Consider the following 24949-nt stretch of genomic DNA (forward strand, 5'->3'; position numbering starts at 1 on the left):
GCGGCCATGGCTCACGGGCCCAGCCGCTCCGCGGCATGTGGGATCCTCCCGGACCGGAGCACGAACCCGCGTCCCCTGCATCGGCAGGCGGACTCCCAACCACTGCGCCACCAGGGAAGCCCATGACTTCCCCTCTTAAAGCTCCATTTTCCTCATCTGACAAATGGGAACAAATAATACCTTTGTCATCAGGTCGTGTGTCCATGGGGCACCCTTCTAGGTGTCAGGGACACAGGAGTGAACGAAACAGATGCATTCCCTATCTTCTGGTGCTCACAGCTCAGAAATTAACGAATCTCATGAACAAATGGTCAGGGAGGGCTTCCCAGAGGAATGGACATGAGCTGGGATCGCAGGTGGGCAGGAGTTAACCAGGCAAAGAGGGGAGGGAAGGGGTCAGCGCTTGGCACTGGAGAGCAGAGTGTGTGCACTGTGGGAAGTTAACTAAATTCTCAGAACCTGGGTTTCCTGTTCTGTGAAATGGGGTCATAATGACGGTGCTGGGAACTTGAGGGCTACTGACTCCCACAGTGGGTTCGTGAGTATCTCTGAGCACCTAGTGTCCCTGAAGCATAGATGTGGTGGTTCTGTTTTAGTAGGTGCTTACGGTGTGGCAGGCGCGGCACTGGCCGCTGGAACACGTGCTCTCTGCTTCAGCATCCCCATTTCACAGGTGAGGAAACCGAGGCTGTGACCCATCCACTTTCGCATCACATGGTTGCTAAATGTGGAGCTTGGAACTTGAACCCTGCTCTGGGGGCCCCAAAGCTGGCTTGGTTGGCCAGGAGTAGGCCCCAGGCTCCAGATCTGGGGACCCAGTGTGACTCTGATGCCCTTTCTCCTCCAGCTAACATCCAGGGTAGCTGGACCTGAGGCAGACTCATGTTTCCAGGTCCCTGAAAGAGGCTCTGTTGCAGCTCCTGCCGGGGGCTGGCGGCCAACCACATCTGGGAGTGGCCACCCTGAACCCCTGTCATTACAACGGTGGCTTTGAAGAAGCTGGCAGCAGTGCTGTTTGCCCACGTGGGAGGGGGCTTCCTGGAGCCGGCCTGACTCCCCTCCTGTTCCCTTACAGGCAGAGCAGTGCAGACAGGTCCAGGGGCAGCATGGCGGATCCCAGCGAAGGCCCCCGCGCGGGGCCTGGGGAGGTAGCTGAGCCCCCCGGGGATGAGAGTGGCATCCCCGGTGGGGAGGCCTTCCCCCTCTCTTCGCTGGCCAACCTGTTCGAGGGGGAGGACGGCTCCCCGTCGCCCTCTCCGGCTGACGGTGGTCGCCCCGCCGGCCCAGGCGATGGGCGACCAAACCTGCGCATGAAGTTCCAGGGCGCCTTCCGCAAGGGGGTGCCCAACCCCATCGACCTGCTGGAGTCCACCTTGTATGAGTCCTCAGTGGTGCCTGGGCCCAAGAAGGCGCCCATGGACTCGCTCTTTGACTATGGCACCTATCGCCAGCACCCCAGTGACAAGCGGTGGAAGAGGAAGGTCATAGAGTGAGTATTGCTGGCTGCCTGGCCGAGGGTCTCCGCCTCTGTATTGAATCCATCCATCCATCCATCCATCCATTCACCCATCCATCCATCCTTCTATCCATTCATTCATTTGTCTACCTATTCACTCATCCATCCATCCACCTATCTGTCCACCTTTCTGTATACTTGTCTATTCATTCATCTGTCTGTCCACTTATCCATCCATCTGTATATCCATCCATCTGTGTATCCATCCATTATCTACTCATTCATTCATCCAGCTACCTATCTTTCCACCTAGCCATCCACTTGTCCAGTCCGTCCATCCATCCATCATCTACTCATTCGAATATCTATCTACCCATCTATCCATCTGTCCCATCTTATCTGGCCAGTCATCCACTCATACAACAAACCTTCCATTTATCCACCATATACTTAGCCAAAATCCATCCATTCTCCCACCTACTCACTGTTTCTGTTCATCCAGCCAGTCAGCTATCAAACTATTCATGATTCATTCATTCATTTCATTTCCATGTCTTTCTTTTGTTCTCTCTTTCTCTGTCATCAGCTACCCACCCTTCCATCTGCCCATCCACTTGTCCAGTCCGTCCATCCATCCATCATCACTCATTCAAACATCTATCGACCCATCTATTCATCTGCTGTCTCTCTGCCCAGCCATCCGCCCATGAAAACCTCTCTCAGGCCTGTGTGTGTGTCTGGAGGAGAGTCTTGAAGTCTGCAGATGCCCTGTTGTCACCTGGTCCTCCTCTGTTCCCCCTTGATGATCACAGACTCATTTATGCCCTTGGATGAAGCCCACTCACCTCCTCAGCCCTTGCTTTGTTTCCTTTATTTATTCACTGAGCCGCCGATTTGTTCGGTGACCGTTTCTGGAGCACCCGCCACATGCCAGGTAGGGCGGTTGGCCCTGGGGCTCCAGGGGTGGGTCAGAACAGACGTTACTCCTATCAGCTCAGACACTGAGTAGCTGTCACTGGTACCTTCAGTTTGGAGGACAAGACAGGTAATAAGCAAGTGATTAGACAATTCACTTTTGGGGAGGTGCTGAGGTGGGAGAGGGGAGCTGATACAGAAAAGGTAGTCCAGGAGGGCTTCCTGGAGCAGCTGACATTTAAGCCCAACGCTAAGGGGTGAAAAAGGGCAGCCACACAGCGGGGGTGGTGGGAGGAAGGTGTTCCAGGTGGAGGGAAGTGCATGTACAGGGGCCCAAGGCTAGAGGGGCTCAATGTGTCCAAGAAATGGGGCCTCGCAGTCCACATGCTGTACTGGGCAAATTGCATAACCTCCACTCAGAGGTGGAAACAGGCCCAGGGCAGCAAAGTGCCCTGGTGTCCCATCCCTCCAAGGTCCCATTGGAAGCTGGTGGACTCCCTGTCTCCCTTTCCCCTCCCTCAGATCCCCTCCTTCAAGCCCTCATCCCCACCATTACCCCAGACAGCCAGGGCTAACGGCTTTACGGGGGCCGCAGAGGAGTTGGGACGTGGCTAAGCGGCTGAGGTCTTCAGAGACCCCGAAGGCTGCCTCGGTGAAGACTGAGGGCGAGGGTGTTACTTCCTCTCATTTTTTGGCTCAAAGGTCACAGTTCAGGAGCAGATAAAATGGGGGCTGCCCTAGCCTGTGTGCCCCCGTCGTCAGGAAGCACCTCTTCCCCCTTCCCTGGCCCCCCATCACTGGAGGCCCTGCCCTGGGGTGTAAAATCTGGGGCCCGGGCAGAGGAAGGAGGGAGAGCGGCTGTCCACTCCCCCTGGTGAGCCGCTGGCCTTCTCTGCCCTGAAGCCCCTGCCTCAGTGTCCCTTCCCCCTCTGGCCCTGCCACCTCTGTCGTGGTTCACTCTCTGCTCCCCTACACCCCCTCTTCTCCCTCCCCATCTCCACCTCTTTCTCTTCTCCACCCTGTCTTCATTTCACAGATTGTTCTTCGCCCTTGTATGTTCCGGGCACTGGGTGCGTGAGGACATGACACAGGGCGTCCCTGCCCTCATGGTGCTGCTGCTCCAGCTCTTTGGCTCTCAAAACCTAGCACACAGTAGGTGCCCAATGAGTGTTTATTGAATGACTGAATGAATGTGTTTTTTTCCCTTTTTTCTTTCTCCATCGCTTCCTCTCCCCCAGCCCTCTCCATCTTGTTCTGTCTCCACCTGCCTCTGTAGCTCGGCATTTCTCCCACACATACAGACTCTGGACACACAGTAGGCGCTAAATAATAACAGGAATATCAGCTAACACTTATTGGGTGTTTACTTTGGTGGGGCCTGGACTAAGCACCTATGTGCGTGGCCTCATTTGTCTCAAATGTTTGTTGAATGAATAAATCAAGGAGTGAATGATTGAATAAAAGATAGAGTTGCTTTATCTTTTAGTCTGGTGTTCCTCCTTTATTTTCTTACTATCTTTGTCTCTTCCAGTCTCTGGATTCTTAAGTACTTAGTAAATGACAAATGGATGGATGGTGGGTGGGTGGATGGGTGGGTGTGTGGATGGGTGGATGGATGGATGGAAGAGTGGATGGGTGGATGGGTGTGTGTGTGCGTGGATGGATGGATAGATAGATGGATGGATGGATGGATGGATGGATGGATAGGTAGACGGATGGATGAGTGGATTGATGGGTGAATGGATGGGTGGGTGGATGGATGGATGGATGGATGGATGGATGGGTGGGTGGGTGGGTGGATGGATGGATGGATGGATGGATGGGTGGGTGGGTGGGTGGATGGATGGATGGATGGATGGATGGATGGGTGGGTGGGTGGATGGGTGGGCTGTGTGTTCTTTGTCTGTCTCCAACCAACACACAGGTACCAGGTAGAGTCTATTGGGATAAAACATTCCTTTGTGTCTCCAGATGTCTTTCTCCTCTCAGTCTGGTCCCTCCCTAGGGCTCCAGCTGCACCCACCCCCCAATCCCTGGGCCCCTAAGTCTAGAGACTGTGGGATGGGCAGAGGATGAGCCCTCCTATCACCCGGCTTCCTCCCCCTTCAGGAAGCAGCCACAGAGCTCCAAAGCTCCCACGCCCCAGCCGCCTCCCATACTCAAAGTCTTCAACCGGCCTATCCTCTTTGACATCGTGTCTCGGGGCTCCACCGCTGACCTGGACGGGCTGCTCCCCTTCTTGCTGACCCACAAGAAGCGGCTGACTGATGAGGAGTTCCGGGGTAAGCCACCCAGGAATAGCAGGTGGGCCAGCTGGGGGTTGGGGGAGGCCTGGCATTGGGGGCCCCCTTTCCCCTCAGCATTTTCCCTTGGGTTAGTGGGCTGCGCTAGCCAGGAAGAGCACCGCACAGGGAGTCCGGTCCTGTGTGTCCTCTACCATGTTACTTAACCTCTCTGGGCCTTTGCTGCCTTTCTTTGTTCATTCATTCAGCCTTCATTTATGAAAAGATTAGTGTCATAGGTGAGCAGAGTTTACCCACCTGGATTCAAATCCCACCATTACCACTTAAGGGACGTGTGGCCTCTCTGGGTCTCAGTTTCCTCATCTGTACCCTGGGGAATAATAATAGCATAGTCCTGGCCTCTGAGGACAGAGAATTCCACAGTGCCAAGCACAAGGCAGCTGGGGTCCCAGGAGCTCCTGCCCCCTCTGAGGGGAGCTCTGGAGTGGGGAGCAGGGCATTCCTGCTTCTGCTTCTGAGGCTCTGCCCCCCTCCCCGCCCAGCTTTCTGGCTCCCCGCTATAGGCTGGAGCCCAGTCACCATTGCCCTGGGACTTACTCAGCCCAGACAGCTCACTCTCCAGCCTCATCCAGGCTCAGAACACCCACCTCGGGGCACTAGCTTCCTCCGCTACCCCAGGGCTTCCCTGCAAATTGGGGAAGGTGGCCTGTGAGCCTCTCCACCCAAGTCAGCCACCTGCTAAGTGCCGGGTGCCAGGTGAGCTGTAATTAACTGGCCAAGTGACCCCACAAATCCATATAAAATGTCGAGAATTGTGGCAGCTCGGGGCTGACGAAGCTTCAGGGAGATCAGGGGCCATTTTTGGAGACTTTAGGTACTTCCAGTAAATTAAGTGTGAAAGTAGGCTGACGGGGTCTGTAGTATATTTTTCACATATACCTTTATCAACCAGATTCTTTGAACACCAAAACGATACGATGCTGTATTATTGTGTCCATCCGAAGAGAATTACCGGACTTATAAAAAATATTCATTCATGGTACCCAGCCAGGTGCTGTGGCCTCGTTTGGGGCACGAGCTTAGAGTTGTGGAGAGGGTCTCCGTGATGGTGTGAATCTCATTTGGCGATAACCCACATTTAAGCCCCGACCAAATGGCCCCACCTGGCCCCCCAAGTTCACCAGGCAAAAGTGGGGAGCTTTGGTGTGCAGTGAACCCCCGTGAGATGGGGATCATGGCGCCTGTGCTTCGGCGGTCAGAGCAGCGTCAGGCTGGGCTTGCCAAGCCTTCTGGCTTCTGAGTTCAGGACTGAGCTGAAAGGGGACTCTAAGCCTAGGCTGGGAACCCCCGGGCCAGTGTGTCTGCCTGAGGGTGGGTGGGGGACCCTAAGATAGGCTGGGAGAGGGCCCTGAAATTGTACAGAGTAATGCACCTGTAGAGGGGGATTTACCCTCTACAGGCCCATTAATTAGGCTTCAGGCCCCTTGCTTGCTCTGGCCCCTTGTAGCCCTGGACCTAATCTGGAACTTGTAGTTGTGTGTTCGCTTTCATTAACAGGATCCCCAAATTGTGTAAGTCTCAGGCTCCCCAAAACCTGGATTTGCCCCCGCGTGTTTTTCTAGCCAGAGGCTCGTGAGCCAGAGGCTCATTGATTCTTAGGGGAGTCAGTGACCGGCCCGCCCCTCCGCCCACACACAACCTCCAACTTGGCAGTTAACTTAGGGCCCTTAGCTCCAAGCCTCCCCTCATCCCCTCATGGGCAGAGCTACTTCGCCACCTGCTGGTGAAGTCCGTAACTGCAACCCCTCCCCATTTCTGGGTAGCCGCCGTTCTTCGTGTCTTATACCAGGACCCAGGCTGGCAGCCCCGGACCCTGCTACAGCCTGGGCCTCGGAGTGTGGAAGTGCAAATCCAGGGTCTAGTTCCACATCCCACACAAACCACTTGAGCTCCTGTGGTTTGGAATTCCCTGCAGTGCCCAGCTTGCCCCTTCGCTGAATGTGTATTAATTCAACAAGTGGTTATTGGGCACCTACCAAGTGTCAGGCTCTGTGCTGGTGTGGGGCGGAAGTGGTGAGTGAAGCAGACATGACCCTGTCCTCAAGTTGCTCTCAGTCTCGAGGGTGAGACCAACTTGATCAAGCAATCACAGAAATAAATACACAATTACAAACTGTAATTTGTGTCCACAAGAGGCTGTATTGGACAATTTGACCTAATCAGGAAGATCTGGGAGAATTTCTGGGAGGAGGTGACACTTGAGCTAAGTCTGAATGAATTGCAGTTAGCCAGGTAAAAAGAGGTGGAGGAAGGATTAGAGAGGAGGTGAAAGAACAGCATGTGCAAAGGCCCTGTGGCTAAACATGACCAGAGCTGGACTCAGTTGCTATGTGGAAAGTGGATTAAAGGACGTCCAGAGAGGCTGGTGGAAACCAGGCATGTGAGAGAGATGGTGGCTGGGCCAGGTTGGTGGCAGTGGAGATGGAGCGTGGTGGAGGGGTTGGAGAAATAGGTAAAATCTGTGGGACTTGCTGGATGTGGGGAGAAGGGAGGACAAAGATAAGAGTGACACACAAGTTTTGGCTGGCTGGGGACACCATCTTCTACGGAGGGGACACATGCAGACCGGGTTGGGCTTTGGGGAGGGAAAGATGATGAGGTCAGCGTGGAGAATCATGAGTTGCCTGACAATTAGAAAACGGACTGATTGAGGTTCCCCTGAGTGCGGGTGTGTCTGGACAGAATCCCCAGGGGCCTCGGCCAGCATTTGGGGTCCCCTCCACCTTATGAAGATGGGGAACTGGAGTCCATTATCATTCGGTACATAGTTACCTGGTGTTGACTCTGGGCTGGGGGCCAGGGGTGTAGCAAAAAGTAAACAGAACAAGGCTTGTCCGAGCAACCTCACTCCTAGGAGCGTGGGACAGAAGTTCAGGTCTCTGCGTTTTCACCACTTCCCAGCACCTAAGGAGAGGCTCTAAAGCATTTCTCGTGGCGTAATAAAGGCAGCAGTATTACTTATTGAAGACTCCTATCTGCCTGGCTCTGGGCTCATCAACAAATACCTATTAGCTCATGATTTCCCTTTTATATATATATGTTTATTTATTTATGGCTGCGTTGGGTCTTTGTTGCCGTGCGCGGGCTTTCTCTAGTTGCGGCGAGCAGGGGCTATTCTTTGTTGTGGTGCGCAGGCTTCTCATTGCGGTGGCTTCTCTTGTTGCAAAGCACGGGCTCTAGGCGCGTGGACTTAAGTAGTTGTGGCTCGTGGGCTCAACAGTTGTGGCTCACCTGCTCTAGAGCGCAGGATCAGTAGTTGTGGCGCACGGGCTTAGTTGCTCCGTGACATGTGGGATCTTCCTGGACCAGGAATCGAACCCATGTCCCCAGCATTGGCAAGCAGATTCTTAACCACTGTGCCACCAGGGAAGTCCCACAATTTCCCTTTGTAGCCTCAATTTAGCTAGACAAGAAACTGAAGCAGAAAAGGTCACACAGAAATCAGGAGCAAAGCCCAATTTGAGCCCCCAAAGACCTGGCTCCAGAGCGGGCCCCTCAGCCCACACCTGCCTTTCGCATTCCTCATCCCTTTCCTGATCCCCTTCCTGCATCTGGCCATTTTGCCCCCTGCCTGATTCACAGGTAAGTTCTCTTTTCATTGACTCGCTCTTTTAAAGATATAAATCAACTCCTGTCACCATAAAAATTAATACAAGGGAAAGAAAATTGCAAAGGGACAGTAAGCATTAGTGGGAGATGTTAAGGACCCATTAGGACAAAACAAAGACTGACTTCACAGGAGGGATTTGTCAAGCGGATGAAACCTTGCACACTCGGGTTTTTAATGTTATTATTGCTGCATCTGCAGAAGCCCCCAAATCCTCGAAGGTAATTTCATGTTCGCTATGGCTCACAGCCTCCACTTTGGGGAATGCTGCACTCCCTCTGCTCCCCTCTAGGGGCACTAGTGTAATCGCTTCATGGGAAAAGGATCTATGTGCAAATAGGCAGGCAAAGACTGCCTCCTGGGTCTGCTTTTAGAGGTTCACAGTCCTCATTAACAGATTAAAGGTTCTGAGAAGTCCTGTAGTGAAGAAATACGGTTGGCATTGTTTAACCCAGCATTCCCCCTTTTTATTTGATTTTTTAAAATTCTCTCCAGATATGCTTTGGTAAACACCAACCTCTCTACAGGCTGCAGCTTCCCACATTTTAAGAAACTTCTGCTCCTGGGCTTCCCTGGTGGCGCAGTGGTTGAGAGTCCGCCTGCCGATGCAGGGGACATGGGTTCGTGCCCTGGTCCGGGAAGATCGCACATGCCGCGGAGCGGCTGGGCCCGTGAGCCATGGCCGCTGAGTCTGCGCGTCCGGAGCCTGTGCTCCGCAACGGGAGAGGCCACAACAGTGAGAGGCCTGCGTACGCCAAACAAACAAACAAAAAAAACTTCTGCTCCTCTGAGTTTATTTGACCTTCTCAGTACCATGGGGAGCAGATAGGGAACAGGCTCGAGAGGAGGACCGACACGGCCAGGACCTCTGGCTCCCTGCCCAGTGCCCTGTCCACAGCTGCCCAGCAGTTTGGGCCACGGGCCGAGCGCCCCTTCTCCCGCATGTCTCTACTCACAGAGCCATCCACGGGGAAGACCTGCCTGCCCAAAGCCCTGCTGAATCTGAGCAACGGCCGCAACGACACAATCCCTGTGCTTCTGGACATCGCTGAGCGCACGGGCAACATGCGCGAATTCATCAACTCGCCCTTCCGGGACATCTACTACCGAGGTGAGGCCCTGGGCTGGGCGGGAGGGGGGCACCGTCTTCACTTGTCCAACCATCCCCCCAACTGAGAGCTTCAGTCTGGGCCCCAAGTGCCAGCACGTCCCCAGGAACCAGTTGTTGAATGAATGAATGAACGGACGAAAGGACAATAACTACCCCTTCCAACTTGGATATTCTGAGTTTCACAATCAAAGGTTCCAAGGTTCCCAGATGCAGTGAGCCAAAGGGGCCGTGAACCTGGAAATCTGGACCCAAGATGCTCTGGTTCTGGATACTCTGAGGCTTTGTTGCAATAGTTCTATGAGCCACCAGCTCAGAGAGGCACAGGTGTCACCGGGGCCAGCTCCCTGGGTCTAAATTCTGAGATCTGTGAATCCAACTTGACCTTCCAGATTCCTGGATATGCAGATTCAAAGGCTGTGAATTTTATATCCCAAATTCTGTGAGACCATGATGCTGTTGTTTCCTCTAGGATGAAAGCCTCTTATGAGTCTGAAAAGTTCCCACATTTGGGACCCTCCGAGTTGGCTATCCCTTGAGCCCAAGATTCTGCTTGCGTGACGCAGCAGATCTGGGACCTCGGGCGTCAGAGACGCCACGTCTGGGAATGTCTGAAGGTCTATTTGCTGCCCTCGGGTGGATTTCTCCCTTTTGCACCCCAGCGCCTCCCACGACTGGTCGGGTCTCTGCCCCCGGTGACTGTCCCCCACCCCATCCCAGGCCAGACCGCCCTGCACATCGCCATCGAGCGCCGCTGCAAACACTACGTGGAGCTTCTGGTGGCCCAAGGTGCCGATGTTCACGCCCAGGCCCGGGGACGCTTCTTCCAGCCCAAGGATGAGGGAGGCTACTTCTACTTCGGTGAGGAGGGGCCCGGTGGGGCCTGGGGCCCACGGGGGAGAGGCTGGGGGCTGGGGGCCTATGGTGGTGCTGGCAGCCCTGAGCCCTCCCCAAACAGCCAGGGCTGCGCTGGCCACGGGCCCAGACAGCACCCGGTACACAGGCCGCCTTACTGGTCTTGGTCACTGAGGTCTTGTCTTTGAGGAGTAGAGCATCACCACACTGCCCTGAGCCTCAGTTTCCCCATCTCTACGGTGGGGATCGTGATGGGATCAGAGGGTTGTGATGGGGTGTCCCTGCCCCTTAACACTCGCATCCTCCAGTCTGACTTAAGCTGGGACTGATGGTCGGATTGCATCACCGCCATGTCCCAGTTGGACCCATGAAAGATTTTAAATTTCACCCCTGCTCAAAGGCACATGTTATTTGGGGTTCAGGCACAAAGTCCCTTAAAGAATCCCTCACAGCCTCCAAGTCACATGACGCCCCCCCCCCCCGGCCCCTGTCTACCCGGGGGCATCGCCTCCAGACACGTGCAGTCAGCCGGGGCTCCTCCACGTTGACCGTGGGCACTGCGTCCATTGTCACGGTGTCTGCCCCTGAGTGTCCGCCCCCGGGGCCCCGTCACTGACCACCCCCTCACCTACAGGTGAGCTGCCCCTGTCGCTGGCAGCCTGCACCAACCAGCCCCACATCGTCAACTACCTGACAGAGAACCCGCACAAGAAGGCGGACATGCGGCGCCAGGACTCCCGTGGCAACACAGTGCTGCACGCACTGGTGGCCATCGCTGACAACACTCGCGAGAACACCAAGTTCGTCACCAAGATGTACGACCTGCTGCTGCTCAAGTGTGCCCGCCTCTTCCCTGACAGCAACCTGGAGGCCGTGCTCAACAACGACGGCCTCTCGCCCCTCATGATGGCCGCCAAGACGGGCAAGATTGGGGTGAGTGCAGGGCCGGGGGCACACACCCATTCTTGCCCCTCCATACACACACACACACACACACACACACACACACAGGGGAGGGACTGCTGCTGGCATGCATTATTATTAATGTGCACACCCACCTCCCATCCTGCCAACCCCAGTGTGCAGATGTCCCAGCTCAAGAACCTGCTGTGGCTCCCTATTGTCCAGCCAAGCTATTCAACCTCATCCCAGAGCCTCTCTGCTCTTCCCACCCCGTTGGATGCCCACTGCCCCATTCCCACCAGCCAGGGCAAGCCACTGACAGAGAACTGAGTCCCAGAGCTGCAGCCCTGCAGTACTCCCCTCTACTCCATGGCAGGGGTCCTGGCTCAGCCTCTAACCTGCTGAGTGGCTGTGTGCCAGTTGCTTTCCTCTCTGGCCTCACAGCACAGGGCCTAGAGCAGGATTTCTCAGCTTGGGCACTAGTGCCATTTGGGTCTGGATGTTCTGGGGCGTGGGGCTGCTCTGTGTCATTGTGGGATGTTTAGCTGCATCCCTGGCCTCGACCCACTAGATGCCAGTAGTACCCCCCACCGATTGTGACAACCCCAAATGTCTCCAGACATTGCCAAATTGTCCCCTGGGTGGGGCACCCATCGACCTGATTGAGAACCAAATCTGGGGTTCTCTAGAGTCAGGAGCACCTGGGTCCAAGGCCAGGCTCTGCCACTTCCCAGCATGTCACCTCAGGCATCTCACCGCTCTGTGCCTCAGTTTCCTCATCTGTAAAATGGGGATAACAATAGTGCCCTGTGGTATGGTGTTCTGACAACTCAATGAGGTGATCCACTTAAAGCTCTTAATAAAGATCCTGGGATGGGTAATAAGTGCTCAATAATCGGTAAGAGTTATTATTCCTCTATTAAAAACATAGCAAAAAATTACTAAAATCACAATTATGCCAGAGTCCTGAGGCGGTAGAAAAGGCCTGGGTTTAAAATCTGGCTTTGCCTATTGAACTCTGTGGCCTGGGGGGACTCCCACCTGGATCTGTTGCCCAGTTCCCCTGTGTGTAAAGCCAGAGATAGTGGGAGTAGCAATAAGAAGGACCGAATAGGATAATTGTTACTAGATTTAACTGATCAGTAAGATTGATTAATTGCTGTTTTAATTATGTAAAGAAGATACTCATGACAACTCAGATTTTTAAGGCTGACCTGGGTTCAGTCTGGATTCAGTGGGCTGTGTGGCCTCAGGGAACATCCTTCTTTTCTCTGAGCCTCTGTTTGCTCATCTGTCAACCAGGATGGTAAGGGTAGGAAATAAAGAAGATGATGTGAGGAAAGGGTCCGGCATACAGCAGGTGCTCAGTAAATATTTTACCCTTCCCTCCATCCTGCTCTCTGGGAAGGTGCTATCTGATGGGCTGACCAAGCTCCCAGGATCCCTCCAATGTGTGTGGCCCAGCAGCAGTGCTCCCCGCCCCCCAGAGGACCCCCTGACCCTCCCTCCTCCCATGCAGATCTTTCAGCACATCATCCGTCGGGAGGTGACAGACGAGGACACCAGGCATCTGTCCCGCAAGTTCAAGGACTGGGCCTATGGGCCAGTGTATTCCTCGCTCTATGACCTCTCCTCCCTGGACACGTGTGGGGAAGAGGCCTCTGTGCTGGAGATCCTGGTGTACAACAGCAAGATCGAGGTAGGCATCAGGGCAGGAGATGGGGCCCAGTGAAGGAGGGGCCCAAAGTGGTGGGTCTGTGAACTGGATGCAGAAGAAGAGGCCAACTAAGTGCCCAGAACAGCATCTGGCACTGGGGGGAAATGAGAGGTTGTAAGGGTCGGCCTTCAGGGGCAAGCAGGACTGGTTCAGAATCCTGGCTCTGTAACTTACGTGCTGTATGACTCAGGACAAACTACCCAACCTCTCTGAGTTGCAGCTTCCTCTTTTGTACCATGTGGATAAAGATAGAGCATTTCTCATTGGGTTGCTGGGAGGACCAAATGAACAGCCTGGCGCAGGGTGAACATTATGTGTCAGCTATTATCATTAGCATTTGTTATATGAAGTTTTTAAAAGCTCTTTTTTTTTAACTTAGGAATATTTTATGAACATCGTTCTGCACCATTAAATTTCTTCTGCAATATCATTGCTGTGTGGAAATGTACCACATTCTAATGAACCATTCCTCTATTCTTGGTCATTTGGGTTTGTTTCTGCACTTAACTATCAGGAATAACACTGCAGTGGCATCTTTGTGACTACATAATTGCACAAATCCTTGATGATAAAGAAACTCAAGTCGTTAAAGGGACAGGATGCTGTACAAATGGGGCAGAAAGTGCTGGGTCCCAGGTGCAGAAGGTCTCCCTTCTAGCCCTGGCTCTGTGAGCTTGGACAGATGCCTTTCCCCTACCAGAGCTCACTTCCCTCATCTTTGAAATTAGTGACCAACTTGATTTAGATTGGGGATGGTGGGAAGTTTAGCATCTCTGCTGCAAACTCTGATTGATTGGTAGTGTCTGCCCAGGGAACTGTATAGAGAACTATTTTGTGGGACTCAATTATTGATGTCTGTCCTGGGTTCAGAGTTGGAAAATCGTGGTGAGTCAAGTATTTATTATCCTTGGGCTAAATTTCCAAGTCCCACTTCCTGAATCAGAATTTCTGAGGTTGAAACCCAGGGATTTATATTTTTAACAAGCTCCATAGGTGATTTTGCTGCCAGTGGCTTGGCACCATCCACAGATTGGAGTTTGGGGACCACAGGAATAGATATTCTTTAGGGATCTTTCTAGCTCTGGGTTCTATGAGTCTAGAACAGGCTGGAAAGGTAAGTTGGGGCAGAATTGGGCAGAGCCTCGAATGCTGAGCCCAGAAGTTTGGGTGTCGTTGAAGAATAAATTAGGAGGAAAAAGTGCTCCCAGGGCAGAGGGTGGGGGAAGGTGTACTGGAGTCAGCCTGTCTAGCCCCCGACCACCCCGCCTTCCATAGAATCGCCACGAGATGCTGGCCGTGGAACCCATCAATGAACTACTTCGGGACAAGTGGCGAAAGTTTGGGGCCGTTTCCTTCTACATCAACGTGGCCTCCTATCTGTGCGCCATGGTCATCTTTACCCTCACCGCCTACTACCAGCCGCTGGAGGGCACTGTGAGTGACCGCGAACCAGGCAGAAGCTGGGGCACAGCGGGTTCCCCCGTGGGAGGGACTGGAGAAGGCTTAGGGATGGATAGGGGGAATTCCCTGGTGGTCCCGTGGTTAAGACTCCGTGCTCTCACTGCTGAGGGCCTGGGTTCAGTAAATCCCTGGTCGGGGGAACTAAAGTCCCACAAGATGTGTGGTGCAGCCAAAAAAAAAAAAAAAAAGAAATGGATGGGGAGGTGCCTACCCCACACCCAGAGGGAAGAGGGTGAGGGAGGAGGCTCCACAGGACGTAGATGTTCGGGGCATTGGGGAACATATGGATCTGGGACCAGATGTTGGTGGGGCTGGAGGAGGACTTGCATGCCCCTTGCCCCCCAGCCGCCATACCCTTACCTCACCACGGTGGACTACCTGAGGCTGGCCGGCGAGATCATCACGCTCTTCACCGGGGTCCTGTTCTTTTTCACCAACGTGAGTGCTTGGCCTCCCCCCTCATCCCCCTGCCCATCCTGCCTGTCCCCCTCCTCTCCCTCCACCTCTTTTAGCTCCGTTCTCCTCCCCTCCACACTTCTGTTGGCTCCACCTCTCTCACACGTCCCCTCCCGTCCTCCAGATCAAAGACTTGTTCATGAAGAAATGCCCTGGAGTGAATTCTCTCTTCATCGATGGCTCCTTCCAACTACTCTAGTGAGTAGAGGTCCCTGGGGTGGCAGCTTCTGGGTGAGGAAGGTGGGGTTGGGAGGGACATCATCCAGGTTTGGTGGTGGGATAGGGGCTGACTCTGTTAGGAGTGAATTCACCCAGCCTGATCAGGACAAGGCCAGTGTCAAGCAAAAGGGTCTTCTGGTTAAAGCAAGATTCTGGTTGCTAAAGAGTTATCACCATATACACCATGGATAGAAATAATTTAACCTCTTATGCTTGTGATTAATTGCTAAAGTCTGCCAGGAGTGCCCATGTTAAGAATCTTGAGGCTGTGTCTGTGTTTAGTGGGAAGGAGTGCTGGGATTGATTAATGATGTCTGCCTAGGGCACAGGATGTGTTGCTACATGTGTGTTACTGCTTTTCCCTTTTCCTTAGAGTTAGAGAACAATGAATATTCACTTAGCCACAAAATCGCCACTGAACACCACTGAATCTTTCTCTACCAGTTCCAAAGGACATCACTTTGGGTTCTGGTAGGGCCTCAGGGCCATTACACACACGTATCAGTTGCCAATTAATTGAGCGTTCTGGTTAACAGGATGCTGGGGAACCCAGTGAATCCACATGGTTTCTCTTCTGGGTGTCATTGGACTGACCTACTACCTAGAGGGCTTGAGGGCATGGCTCCCCCTCCAGGGCCTCATTCTCCCCTCTCCCCTCTGGCCCCTCTTGTGATCTCTGCTGCCCTGTAGCTTCATCTACTCTGTGCTGGTGATTGTCTCGGCGGCCCTCTACCTGGCGGGCATTGAGGCCTACCTGGCCGTCATGGTCTTTGCCTTGGTCCTGGGCTGGATGAACGCCCTTTACTTCACCCGTGGGCTGAAGCTGACGGGGACCTATAGCATCATGATCCAGAAGGTATGGGGTCGGGGGGTTCCCTCTGGACTTGTGTGTCCTTGGAGGAAGCCACACACACCACATATGTACAGACAGTGCTGGCGGCCTTGAGGCTGTGGGGTGCTGTGGGGGCAGTGGGCAGGGTCTGGACATCGGAGAGGGACAGGGTGGAGCTGGAGAGAAGATTCGGGATGAGGTGTTGGGAAAGCGAGAAACCACGTGTCTCATCTTTGCCTCCATATTCCCGCCGGGGTCTTTAGATCCTCTTCAAAGATCTTTTCCGCTTCCTGCTGGTCTACTTGCTCTTCATGATTGGCTACGCTTCAGGTGAGATCCGGGTGCCCAGGTGGGCCTGGCGGGGGTGGTACTGGGACTGGAACGGCCACCACAATGTGTGGAGGAAAATAACCAGCGTTTGTAGAGTTCTCATTGTGTGCCTGGCACTGGGCTAAATCCTTTCCCATTCCTGCCTCATTTAATCCTCCCAGCAAGTCTGTAAGGGAAGTGCCTTTCTTATCACCTTTTACAGATAAGGAAACCGAGGCTTAGAAGGGTTAAAAAGCTAGGGAATGGTAAGCTGGTGTCTTAGCTATTGTTGCAAAAGAAGCCACCCAAAACTTAGTGGCTTAAAACAACCACCACTGACGATTACATTCAAGTCTGTGGCCCAGCTGGGTGGTTGTGCCGACCTGGGCCAGGTTTGGCTGATCTTGATGGGCTCCTGTGTCTGTGCTCAGCTGGCGGGTTGGCTGCCGGCTGACTGGTGTAGCTAGGGGGTGGCCTCAGTTGGGGGTGACTTCACTGTCTTCCCTGGGGTCACTCATCTCCAGCCGGCTAGCTTGGACTTGGTCACATGGTGGTCTGAGGGTTCCCAGAATGTGAGCGGAAGTGTTCAAGGTCACTGCCTGGCACAGCATCACTTCCGCTTCACCCTATTGACCAAAGCAAGTCTTAAAGCCAGCCTTGATTCAAGGAGTGGGAAATAGACTCTACCCTCTTGGTGGCAGGAGCTACAAAGCCACATTGAAGGGGTGTGGTTACAGGGGAGGGGGCATTTTAATCATTCATCTACCAGCCCAGGTCTTTCTCTTTTTTTTATTTAAATTTATTTATTTTATTTTTGGCTGCGTTGGGTCTTCGTTGCTGCACGTGGGCTTTCTCTAGTTGCGGTGAGCGGGGGCCGCTCTTCGCTGCGGTGCGCGGGCTTCTCATTGTGGTGGCCTCTCTTGTTGCGGAGCATGGTCTCTAGGTGTGCAGGCTTCAGTAGTTGTGGCGTGTGTGCTTAGTTGCTCCGCGGCATGTGGGATCCTCCCGGACCAGGGCTCGAACCCGTGTCCCCTGCATTGGCAGGCAGATTCTTAACCACTGCGCCACCAGGGAAGCCCCAGCCCAGGTCTTTCTTAAGGCTCAGCACTGGCTCCCTCTAATAGGCTTTCTCCTTGATGACCTGATGCTGTGGCACTTCAGTGGCACAGACCATGGGGGAAGGACCAGGGATGGGGAAACTAATCAAGCTGTTGGGCTGGTTCCCAAGGGGTGGGTGATCTGCCATCCAATGCCCAGTATCCAAACGGGAGTGGCCAACTCAGGCTTCACCAGGCCACATTCACATCTGAGGAGGTTGGTCTAGGAACCAGCACTGGCAGCAGGAAATCTGATGATGGTGATATTTTAACCCAGATGGTACCAAGGCTCTGTGTGGATTATTTTGGAGAAGGACAACTGTGGCCTTAGCTTAGCTGGGGAGAGAGGGACAGGGGCCAACTGCCCCTACCAGGAGTAGGACTGGAAAGAACTAGACAGATTGTCAAGGGTTCTCCAATGGTTTGAAAGTCATATCAAGAGTCCAGCCGTACCACAGTCCTAAATATAGAAACTGAGGCAGAAACCTAGGGGTTAAAGTAGCAACTTAGTGGTCAGCTTGGTCCCAGGGCTTCTCCTGCTAGGGAACACTAGATCTTCATTCTGAGGCTAACATATCCCAAACATGGTACATGTGCTGCTGTTTCCCACTATTGTGCCCATGACAGACATTGCTAATGGATCACAGACTCCTTCTCAACACGTATTTCAGCAGTCGCTACAGAATTGAATAGCATTAGTATATGAGTTGGAACCTGCTTACTGTAATCCCAGGTTGAAGGCATAGTGACAGTCTATGCCCCACTGACTGAAGGGGCTCAGCCCCCTCACGCTCCCTGCTGTGAATGGTGTAGGAGCAGATGCACATGTTGGTGCTAAACTGTGTTGAGAAGGACTCTGAAGCTTATTCTGGGTTTAGTGGGAAGGGGTGAGCACCACGATCAGTTTGAGATGTCTGGAGGGGGTGAGGGTCTTAGTGAGAACAGCTTCTTCCACCCTTCCTCTCTGGGCTGCTGTGAGCTGGGAAACAGGAGCACGCGAGAGAGTCTGCGAGAATGCTGGCATTCCAGGCTCCCAAGATGTCTAAGAACAATAGGCACGATGAGGTTTTTCTTAGCCTTGGCACTGCCGACATTTGGGATCAGATAATTCTCTGTGGTGGGAACTGTCCAGTGCATGGTGGGACGTTGAGCAGCATTGCTGGTCTTTTTTTTTTTTTTAATTTTTTTGGCCATGCCGCATGGCATGCGGGATCTTAGTTCCCTGACCAGGGATTGAACCCACGCCCCCTGCAGTGGACGTGCGGAGTCTTAACCACTGGACCACCAGGGAAGTCCCAGCATCCCTAATCTTTACCCACTACGTGCCAGTAGTGCTCCCTCCTCCAGTTGTGACAACCAAAACTGTCTCTAGACCTACCAGAGGTGCCCTGGGGGAAAAATTACTCCTGGCTGAGAACCACTGGACTAGGTCCTGGGAACCTCTTCCTTGTTAACAAGAGTTTGTGGACAGAGCAAAGGCTTTGCATGCAGGGGGGCCCAGATGTGACTGCTGGCGTGGCTTCCTCGCTTAGTAACCTTGGGCCAGCGCTATCCCCTAACCGGGCCTCAGCGTTCCCCTCCATCAAATGGGAAGGGTCCTCCCCACTCCTCAGCCGGCATCCTCACCCTCGGTGAACATCGCCGCCGTCCCTCCCACAGCCCTGGTCTCCCTCCTGAACCCGTGTGCCAATGTGAAGATGTGCAGCGAGGACCACACCAACTGCACGGTGCCCACGTACCCCTCGTGCCGTGACAGCGAGACCTTCAGCACCTTCCTCCTGGACCTCTTCAAGCTGACCATCGGCATGGGCGACCTGGAGATGCTGAGCAGCACCAAGTACCCCGCGGTCTTCATCACCCTGCTCGTCACCTACATCATCCTCACGTTCGTGCTGCTCCTCAACATGCTCATTGCCCTCATGGGCGAGACGGTGGGCCAGGTGTCCAAGGAGAGCAAGCACATCTGGAAGCTGCAGGTGAGGCCCCCGGACTCCCAGCCCCACGCTGCCGGCCACTCTTCTCCTTCTAAGATGGGCCCACCTGACCCGCCTCAAGCCCTCGGCCTCGTGCTCTGGGCGAGCCGCACCATCTCATTCTGCCTCCACTGCCCTGTCTGTAAAATGGGCACCGAAGACTGCCGTCTGTTCCCAGAGCCGCCTAACACACTTCCAGGTGGCTTCTTGCCTGACCACCAACAGTGGGCTCAGATTCCCTGGTGGCCCAGTCTGTGGTATACAGTCAGCTTCACCCGGCTCCACTGAGCGAGCTCTGTCGGCGAGCGAGCTCTGTCGGCACAGGCAATGCTCAAAGAGCATCACATTCCAGTGAGGGTTCTGCAGTGAGCACGGCGGAGGGGGGCAGCTTCCGTGCCCCACCCTGGCCCAGGAGACAAGGCTGGCATGCGTACAGGCCACCCCGGAACCAGGAAGCGTCGGCATTCTCATCAGAGGGGCTTCTACCAGCCCAGGGGTAGCTTCCAGGTTCCCCACCTGCCCCCCGCCAAGCAGATGTGGTTGGATGTAGAGGCAGGCCTCGTGGGTGCTGGGGAGCTGCTGCCTTTGCTTCCCACAGGTTGCTGTGCAGTCCTAGACAGCAGAGGCCCTGGGGGTGGGGGTCACAGCCCGCCTGGGTGCATGCAGTTCAATAACTGGGGTTCCCAATAAATTCATTGTCGCTGTAAGGCCCGGGAACGCAGCATCCACATTTCCCATCGCTTGGTGCATTTCCAGGAAAAGGCGCAGTGAGAAAAAACTCCAAGGTCCTCCTCGCAGGTCTGGGTCTCAGGGAACCATGTGGACTTGCTCTTAACCTTTATCCATACCGCTTACTTCCCTGGGCCTCAGTTTCCCCACTGGGTATAACTCATAAGATGCCACTGGCAGCCTATGGACTGGATTTGACCAGCCCAGATTTATTTTTTTCCCGCATCACCATATTTTTTTTTAATTAATGCAACACTTTTAAATTAAGAGATTTCATAGAAAAATCCAGATTTCTGGCCTTTCTTGAAAGGTTGGAAGGCTGGCAAGGTGAGCTCACATTCCTGCCTGGCAGCGCTCAGATAGATGAGAGGTGGCTGCCCCCTTTACGCGGGGTGGGGGTCTGCCCCAGTCCCCACCCCTCCCTGGGGATGCCCAGCACCGAGGGGACACAGGGTGTCCTGGGGCACCGGCTGCTGATCCTTCTTCATTCATTTTCTTCTGCCAGGCCCCTGTGGGTGTTTGAGTTTTTAATCCAGAGGCAGTGGGAGCTGGGAAGCCTAGTTCTTTGCCCAGACTGGCCCACTGAATCATTCCTGCCTTGAGAGCAGTTAGGCGAGGCTGGGGGCGGCTCACCCACGCCTGCCCGCCCTCCCTCCCTCCCCGCAGTGGGCCACCACCATTCTGGACATCGAGCGCTCCTTCCCTGTGTTCCTGAGGAAGGCCTTCCGCTCCGGCGAGATGGTGACCGTGGGCAAGAGCTCAGACGGCACTCCAGACCGCAGGTGGTGCTTCAGGTGAGGCCGGGTGAGTGGGCAGGACAGGACCGTCGGGCCTCCTTACATTTTCTACCTATTGCCACTTCCCGAGCCACTGAGGCCCCCATGGGCCCAACCAGAACTCAGTTCCACCGGCTGATCTTGGGCCAGTTGGTTTAGTTCTCAGCCTTGGTTTCTTCATCTGTGAAGTAGGGACAATGATAGCATCACTCCCTCGGCCATCTGTGTGGATTAGACGGGTTGGCACGTGAGATGTGCACGGCCAGCACCTGATGCACGTTGGGACAGACACCCCCCCCCCCCACCATGGCAACAGGTGTTACTGCTCTGTCCTTTGGAGGAAGCGGGCTCAGAGGCGGCTTCTCATCACAGGGCACCGCCCTCTGTCGGCGAACCAATGGGGTGGGTTTCAGGTCTCCGGCTGAAAGGGGGAATCTGAGCTATCTGCAGCTTCCAGGGCTTGGGACGTTACCCAGATGCACAGGGAATGCCAGCTTCTTAGGGGAACCCCTGGGTGAGTCTTTTCTTTTACGGGGACTCAGTCTTTGTAATGTGGTTGCCGGCACAGAGGGAAAGCATCATGTTTGGAGTCAGGCACGGTCAGTTTCTGCTACGGTAGCCCCCACCTCACAGGCCAGCTAGTCAGTCCTGTTCAATGTGAATTTGAAGTTCAAGCCCTGACTGTGATTTATCAGCTCTGTAACCTTGGATGAATAGTTCAAGCCTCAGTTTCCTCATCTGTAAAATGGCAACAGAGAACGTATCTTCCTTGCTGGGTCCTGACCCATAGGAAAAAATGCTCAAAAAATGGAAACTGAATGAAAATAACTTAAAAATAATTTTAGAAAAGAAAAATGATCTTGAGCCCATTTGGGCCCAAAAGGGTATAACCTGACTTTAGGAGGGCGTCTCAATAATAAGAGTGAGAATATCAAGAAGGAGGGTGTCCATCTACAGGTGAATGGATATATAGCCGTATAAATAAGGTCTTTCCACACAGTGGAATATTATTCAGCCATGAAAAGGAATGCAGTACTGATCCAGGCTACATTGTGGATAAAACTTGAAAACATGATGCTAAGTGAAAGCAGCCAGACACAAAGGCCACGTGCTGAATGATTCTACTTCCATGAAATGTCCGGAATAGTTAAATTCATAGAGAAAGAAAGTAGAACAGAGGTTACCAGGGGCTGGTGGGAAGGGGAATGGGGAGTTATTGCTTAATGGGGACAGAATTTCTGTTTGGGGTGATGAAAATGTTTTGGAAATAGATAGGGGTGATGGTTGCACAATCTTAGGAATGTATCTAATGCCATTGAATCGTACACTCAAAAGTGGTTGAGGGGGAGTTCCCCGGCGGCCCAGTGGATAAGACTCCGTGCTTTTACCGCCAGGACAGACACCTGGCAGGGAAACTAAAATTCTGCAAGCTGCGTGGTGCAGCCAAAAAAAAAAAAAAAAAAGTGGTTAAAATGGCAAATTTTATGTTATATATATTTTATCAGAATAAAAAAAAAGTAGGAGGGTATGCTGGGAGGCTGGAACAGGGATGCTGCCTGGGGGTGGGGAAGGGGTGCTATCTCTGGGGAGCTCCCCTTGACCCTCCCTCTGCTGTGGCCCCACCAGGGTGGATGAGGTAAACTGGTCTCACTGGAACCAGAACTTGGGCATCATTAACGAGGACCCCGGCAAGAATGAGAACTACCAGTATTACGGCTTCTCGCACACCGTGGGCCGCCTCCGGAGGGGTGAGTAGAGGGCGGAGTGGAGGGGTGGGGGACATTCAGGGGTGCAGAGGGGGAGCCCTGGTTCTGCTCCTCACTGATTTGTTTTGAGCAGTCCTGTCCCTTTTCTGGGACCCAGTGTTCTCATCTGTAGAATGGAAGGGTCTGATGGGCTGGCCACTGAGCTTCCTCCGCTGCTTGTGAAGGCCTGGGGCCCCTCCGTTCCACTCAGCTGAGTGCATGACATGCAGTGGAGAGGTCATGGGCACTCAGGCGTCCTGACCCAGGCTTGAATTCTTATTCTTTCATTTACTCCTGTGTGTTCCTGGGCGGACTCTGTGACCTCTCTGAGCCCCACTTTCCACCTCTATAAAACAGGGATAATATACCTCCCCCTTTAGAGCACTGTGGAGTGCCAGGTACACAGAAGGTGCTCAATATATGCATGTGCACTCTCCACCAACCCTCACCCTTCCCTCCGCCACGCTCACTACAGATCGCTGGTCCTCGGTGGTGCCCCGTGTGGTGGAGCTGAACAAGAACTCGAACCCGGACGAGGTGGTGGTGCCTCTGGACAACGTGGGGAACCCCAGCTGTGACGGCCACCAGCAGAGTTATCCCCCCAGGTGGAGGACTGACGACGCCCCCCTCTAGGGGCTGCAGGCAGGAGTAGGGTCCCTTCCACCGCCCATTTCTAGTCCACCCGCATTTCAGCGGCGCCTCCTGGGGTGTCCCCCGCACCCTTGTTCGACCCCCAGAGGTGAGGGCCAGGTGGAGATGCCGGGGAGGCCCCAGGACCCTCTGGTCCCCAGGCTCCTGCCTCCAGCCCCACCTCCCCACCCGGGCACGAGGCTCCTGGCCGCCTGTCTCACTCCCATGGAGTCACATAAGCAACACCAGTTTCTCCGCCCACCAGGGCTCAGACCCTGGCCTCTCCATTTATTTATTTGCTCTGTTCTCAGGAAAGTGGCACAACCTCCACCCCCAACCGGAGCCTGGCAGAGGCCTCTGGCCCCCAACCCAGGTGCACTGCCGCCGGCTAAGCCCCCGGCCCCGCTCCACGCTGTGGCCGCACAGGCCACCCTGGGCTGAAGTAGGGTGGCTTTGCTGAAGGGCCGGGCACTCGGGGTGGGGCTGCGCCTTCTGTGTGTTCTGTAGGGGATTGTTGGTGCTCAATAAATGTTCACTGATGGTGGAGACGGTGGGGGAGACAGTAATAGGCACGGGGATGACAGCACAGAGATGGACGAGCTAAGAGATGCCTGTGTCGGGGGGATGGGGCGGTGGGGATGAGAACAGAACGAGGGTTAGTAGTAATGACCAAGGTGACGTTTAGGGTGATGGTTGGTGGGGGCTGGATGGGGGGTGGTGGCCTGAGAGATGGAGGTGAGTGGAGTGTGATGGGAAGGTAGAGACAAAGGGAGTGAGGAGAGGAGGAGTGCTGGCGGCGGGATAGTGATGCTGGGGGGAGATAGTAAATCTGTCGAAATGCTGGGAGCGCGTAATGACACTGGTGGGGGAGAGTAATGCTAGTGGGGAGATCGTAAAGCCCATCGTGGGATAGTGATGCTGGTGGGGGGACAGTGATGTGCTGGTGGGTAGGAAGGCTGCTGGGAGAGGGCAGAGCAGAGGCGGAGTTGACAGGCACAGAGATGGGTGAGCCATCCGGTGTCAGCAGTGGGGTGATGTTGAGGATGATGGCCTTAGTAAGGACAGTGGTGGTGACTGGAGCCGTGAGAGTGCTTGTGGACGGGACCGCCTGCCGTCGGGGCTGTGAATGTGAGCTGGAGTTGAAGGCCGACCTGCTTCCCTTCTGAGGGCAGCCATTCTCCCCAGGGTCCCACCCTGCTGCTGATCAAGCCTCTGGGCATGAGGAGAGGCCCCCAAAATACCCCATCCTGCTGCTCCACCTTGAAGTGGAGGAATCTGCAGCCAGCTGGTTTCCCTCCGACCTCCCAGGTTCCTGGTCCCGGCTTGGACTAGGCCTTACTTCCTCTCTGAAGCTTCAGTTGAGAAGAGCTTGGGTCTCTGAGGACCTGGCCAAGGGCAGCTGCAGTGGGAGACGCACAGGGCGTGGGGTCTGAGACCCGAGTTCACACCCTCTGCCCAAACTGTGGCAATGGGTCCCTTTACTCTGGGCCTCCATGACCCCGTCGGTCAGAAGGATGGCGTATCGTCTGTTCAGCTATATGAGAATGAAGGGGAGACTCATTGTATTACCGCTGAGGGTGGCTGAGGGGCGCCAACCTTCCCACAGACGCAGTCTTTCCATCTCCCTCTATGTTGCTGATGGGCAGGGGCGGATGGGCTGTCCTCGTGATCCAGGGATGACCCCGCTTCTCCCAGGGCTACTTGCTTCCTCATTCCACCATTCTCAATGGAGGTCCCAAGAGCCATTCTGATTGGACGGACTCGGGTCACATGTCATGCCTGAGCCAATCCTGTGCTGGGGGCTGGGATGCCCTCCCTGGCTGAGCCAAGCCTTCTGGGTAACCGTGGGTAGGGCCTA

At 54.3% G+C, this 24949-nt stretch overlaps 1 protein-coding gene across 5 annotated transcripts; it reads left to right on the plus strand.

Moving 5' to 3' along the window:
• Positions 1-1085: 1085 nt before the first annotated feature.
• TRPV4 (transient receptor potential cation channel subfamily V member 4) lies at positions 1086-23427 on the plus strand (the record flags this gene model as incomplete). Of its 5 annotated transcripts, XM_082668219.1 has the most annotated exons (16): positions 1107-1185; positions 1288-1489; positions 4481-4653; positions 9240-9392; positions 10110-10250; positions 10879-11177; positions 12667-12846; positions 14140-14298; positions 14671-14763; positions 14906-14979; positions 15691-15856; positions 16096-16162; positions 18898-19214; positions 20607-20734; positions 22343-22464; positions 22937-23427. In XM_082668219.1, 16 exons carry the CDS (start codon positions 1107-1109, stop codon positions 23092-23094), a joined length of 2511 nt encoding a protein of 836 aa, XP_082524345.1. In that variant the 3' UTR covers positions 23095-23427. The 5 variants fall into 5 exon arrangements, with proteins under 5 accessions (XP_082524348.1, XP_082524345.1, XP_082524346.1 ...); XM_082668222.1 differs by having other exon boundaries at positions 1086-1489; XM_082668220.1 differs by lacking the exon at positions 12667-12846 and having other exon boundaries at positions 1107-1489.
• Positions 23428-24949: the final 1522 nt, after the last annotated feature.

This window comes from Grampus griseus (genome assembly GCF_964374135.1).
Source record: "Grampus griseus genome assembly, chromosome: 12".
Taxonomy (NCBI): Eukaryota; Metazoa; Chordata; class Mammalia; order Artiodactyla; family Delphinidae; genus Grampus; species Grampus griseus.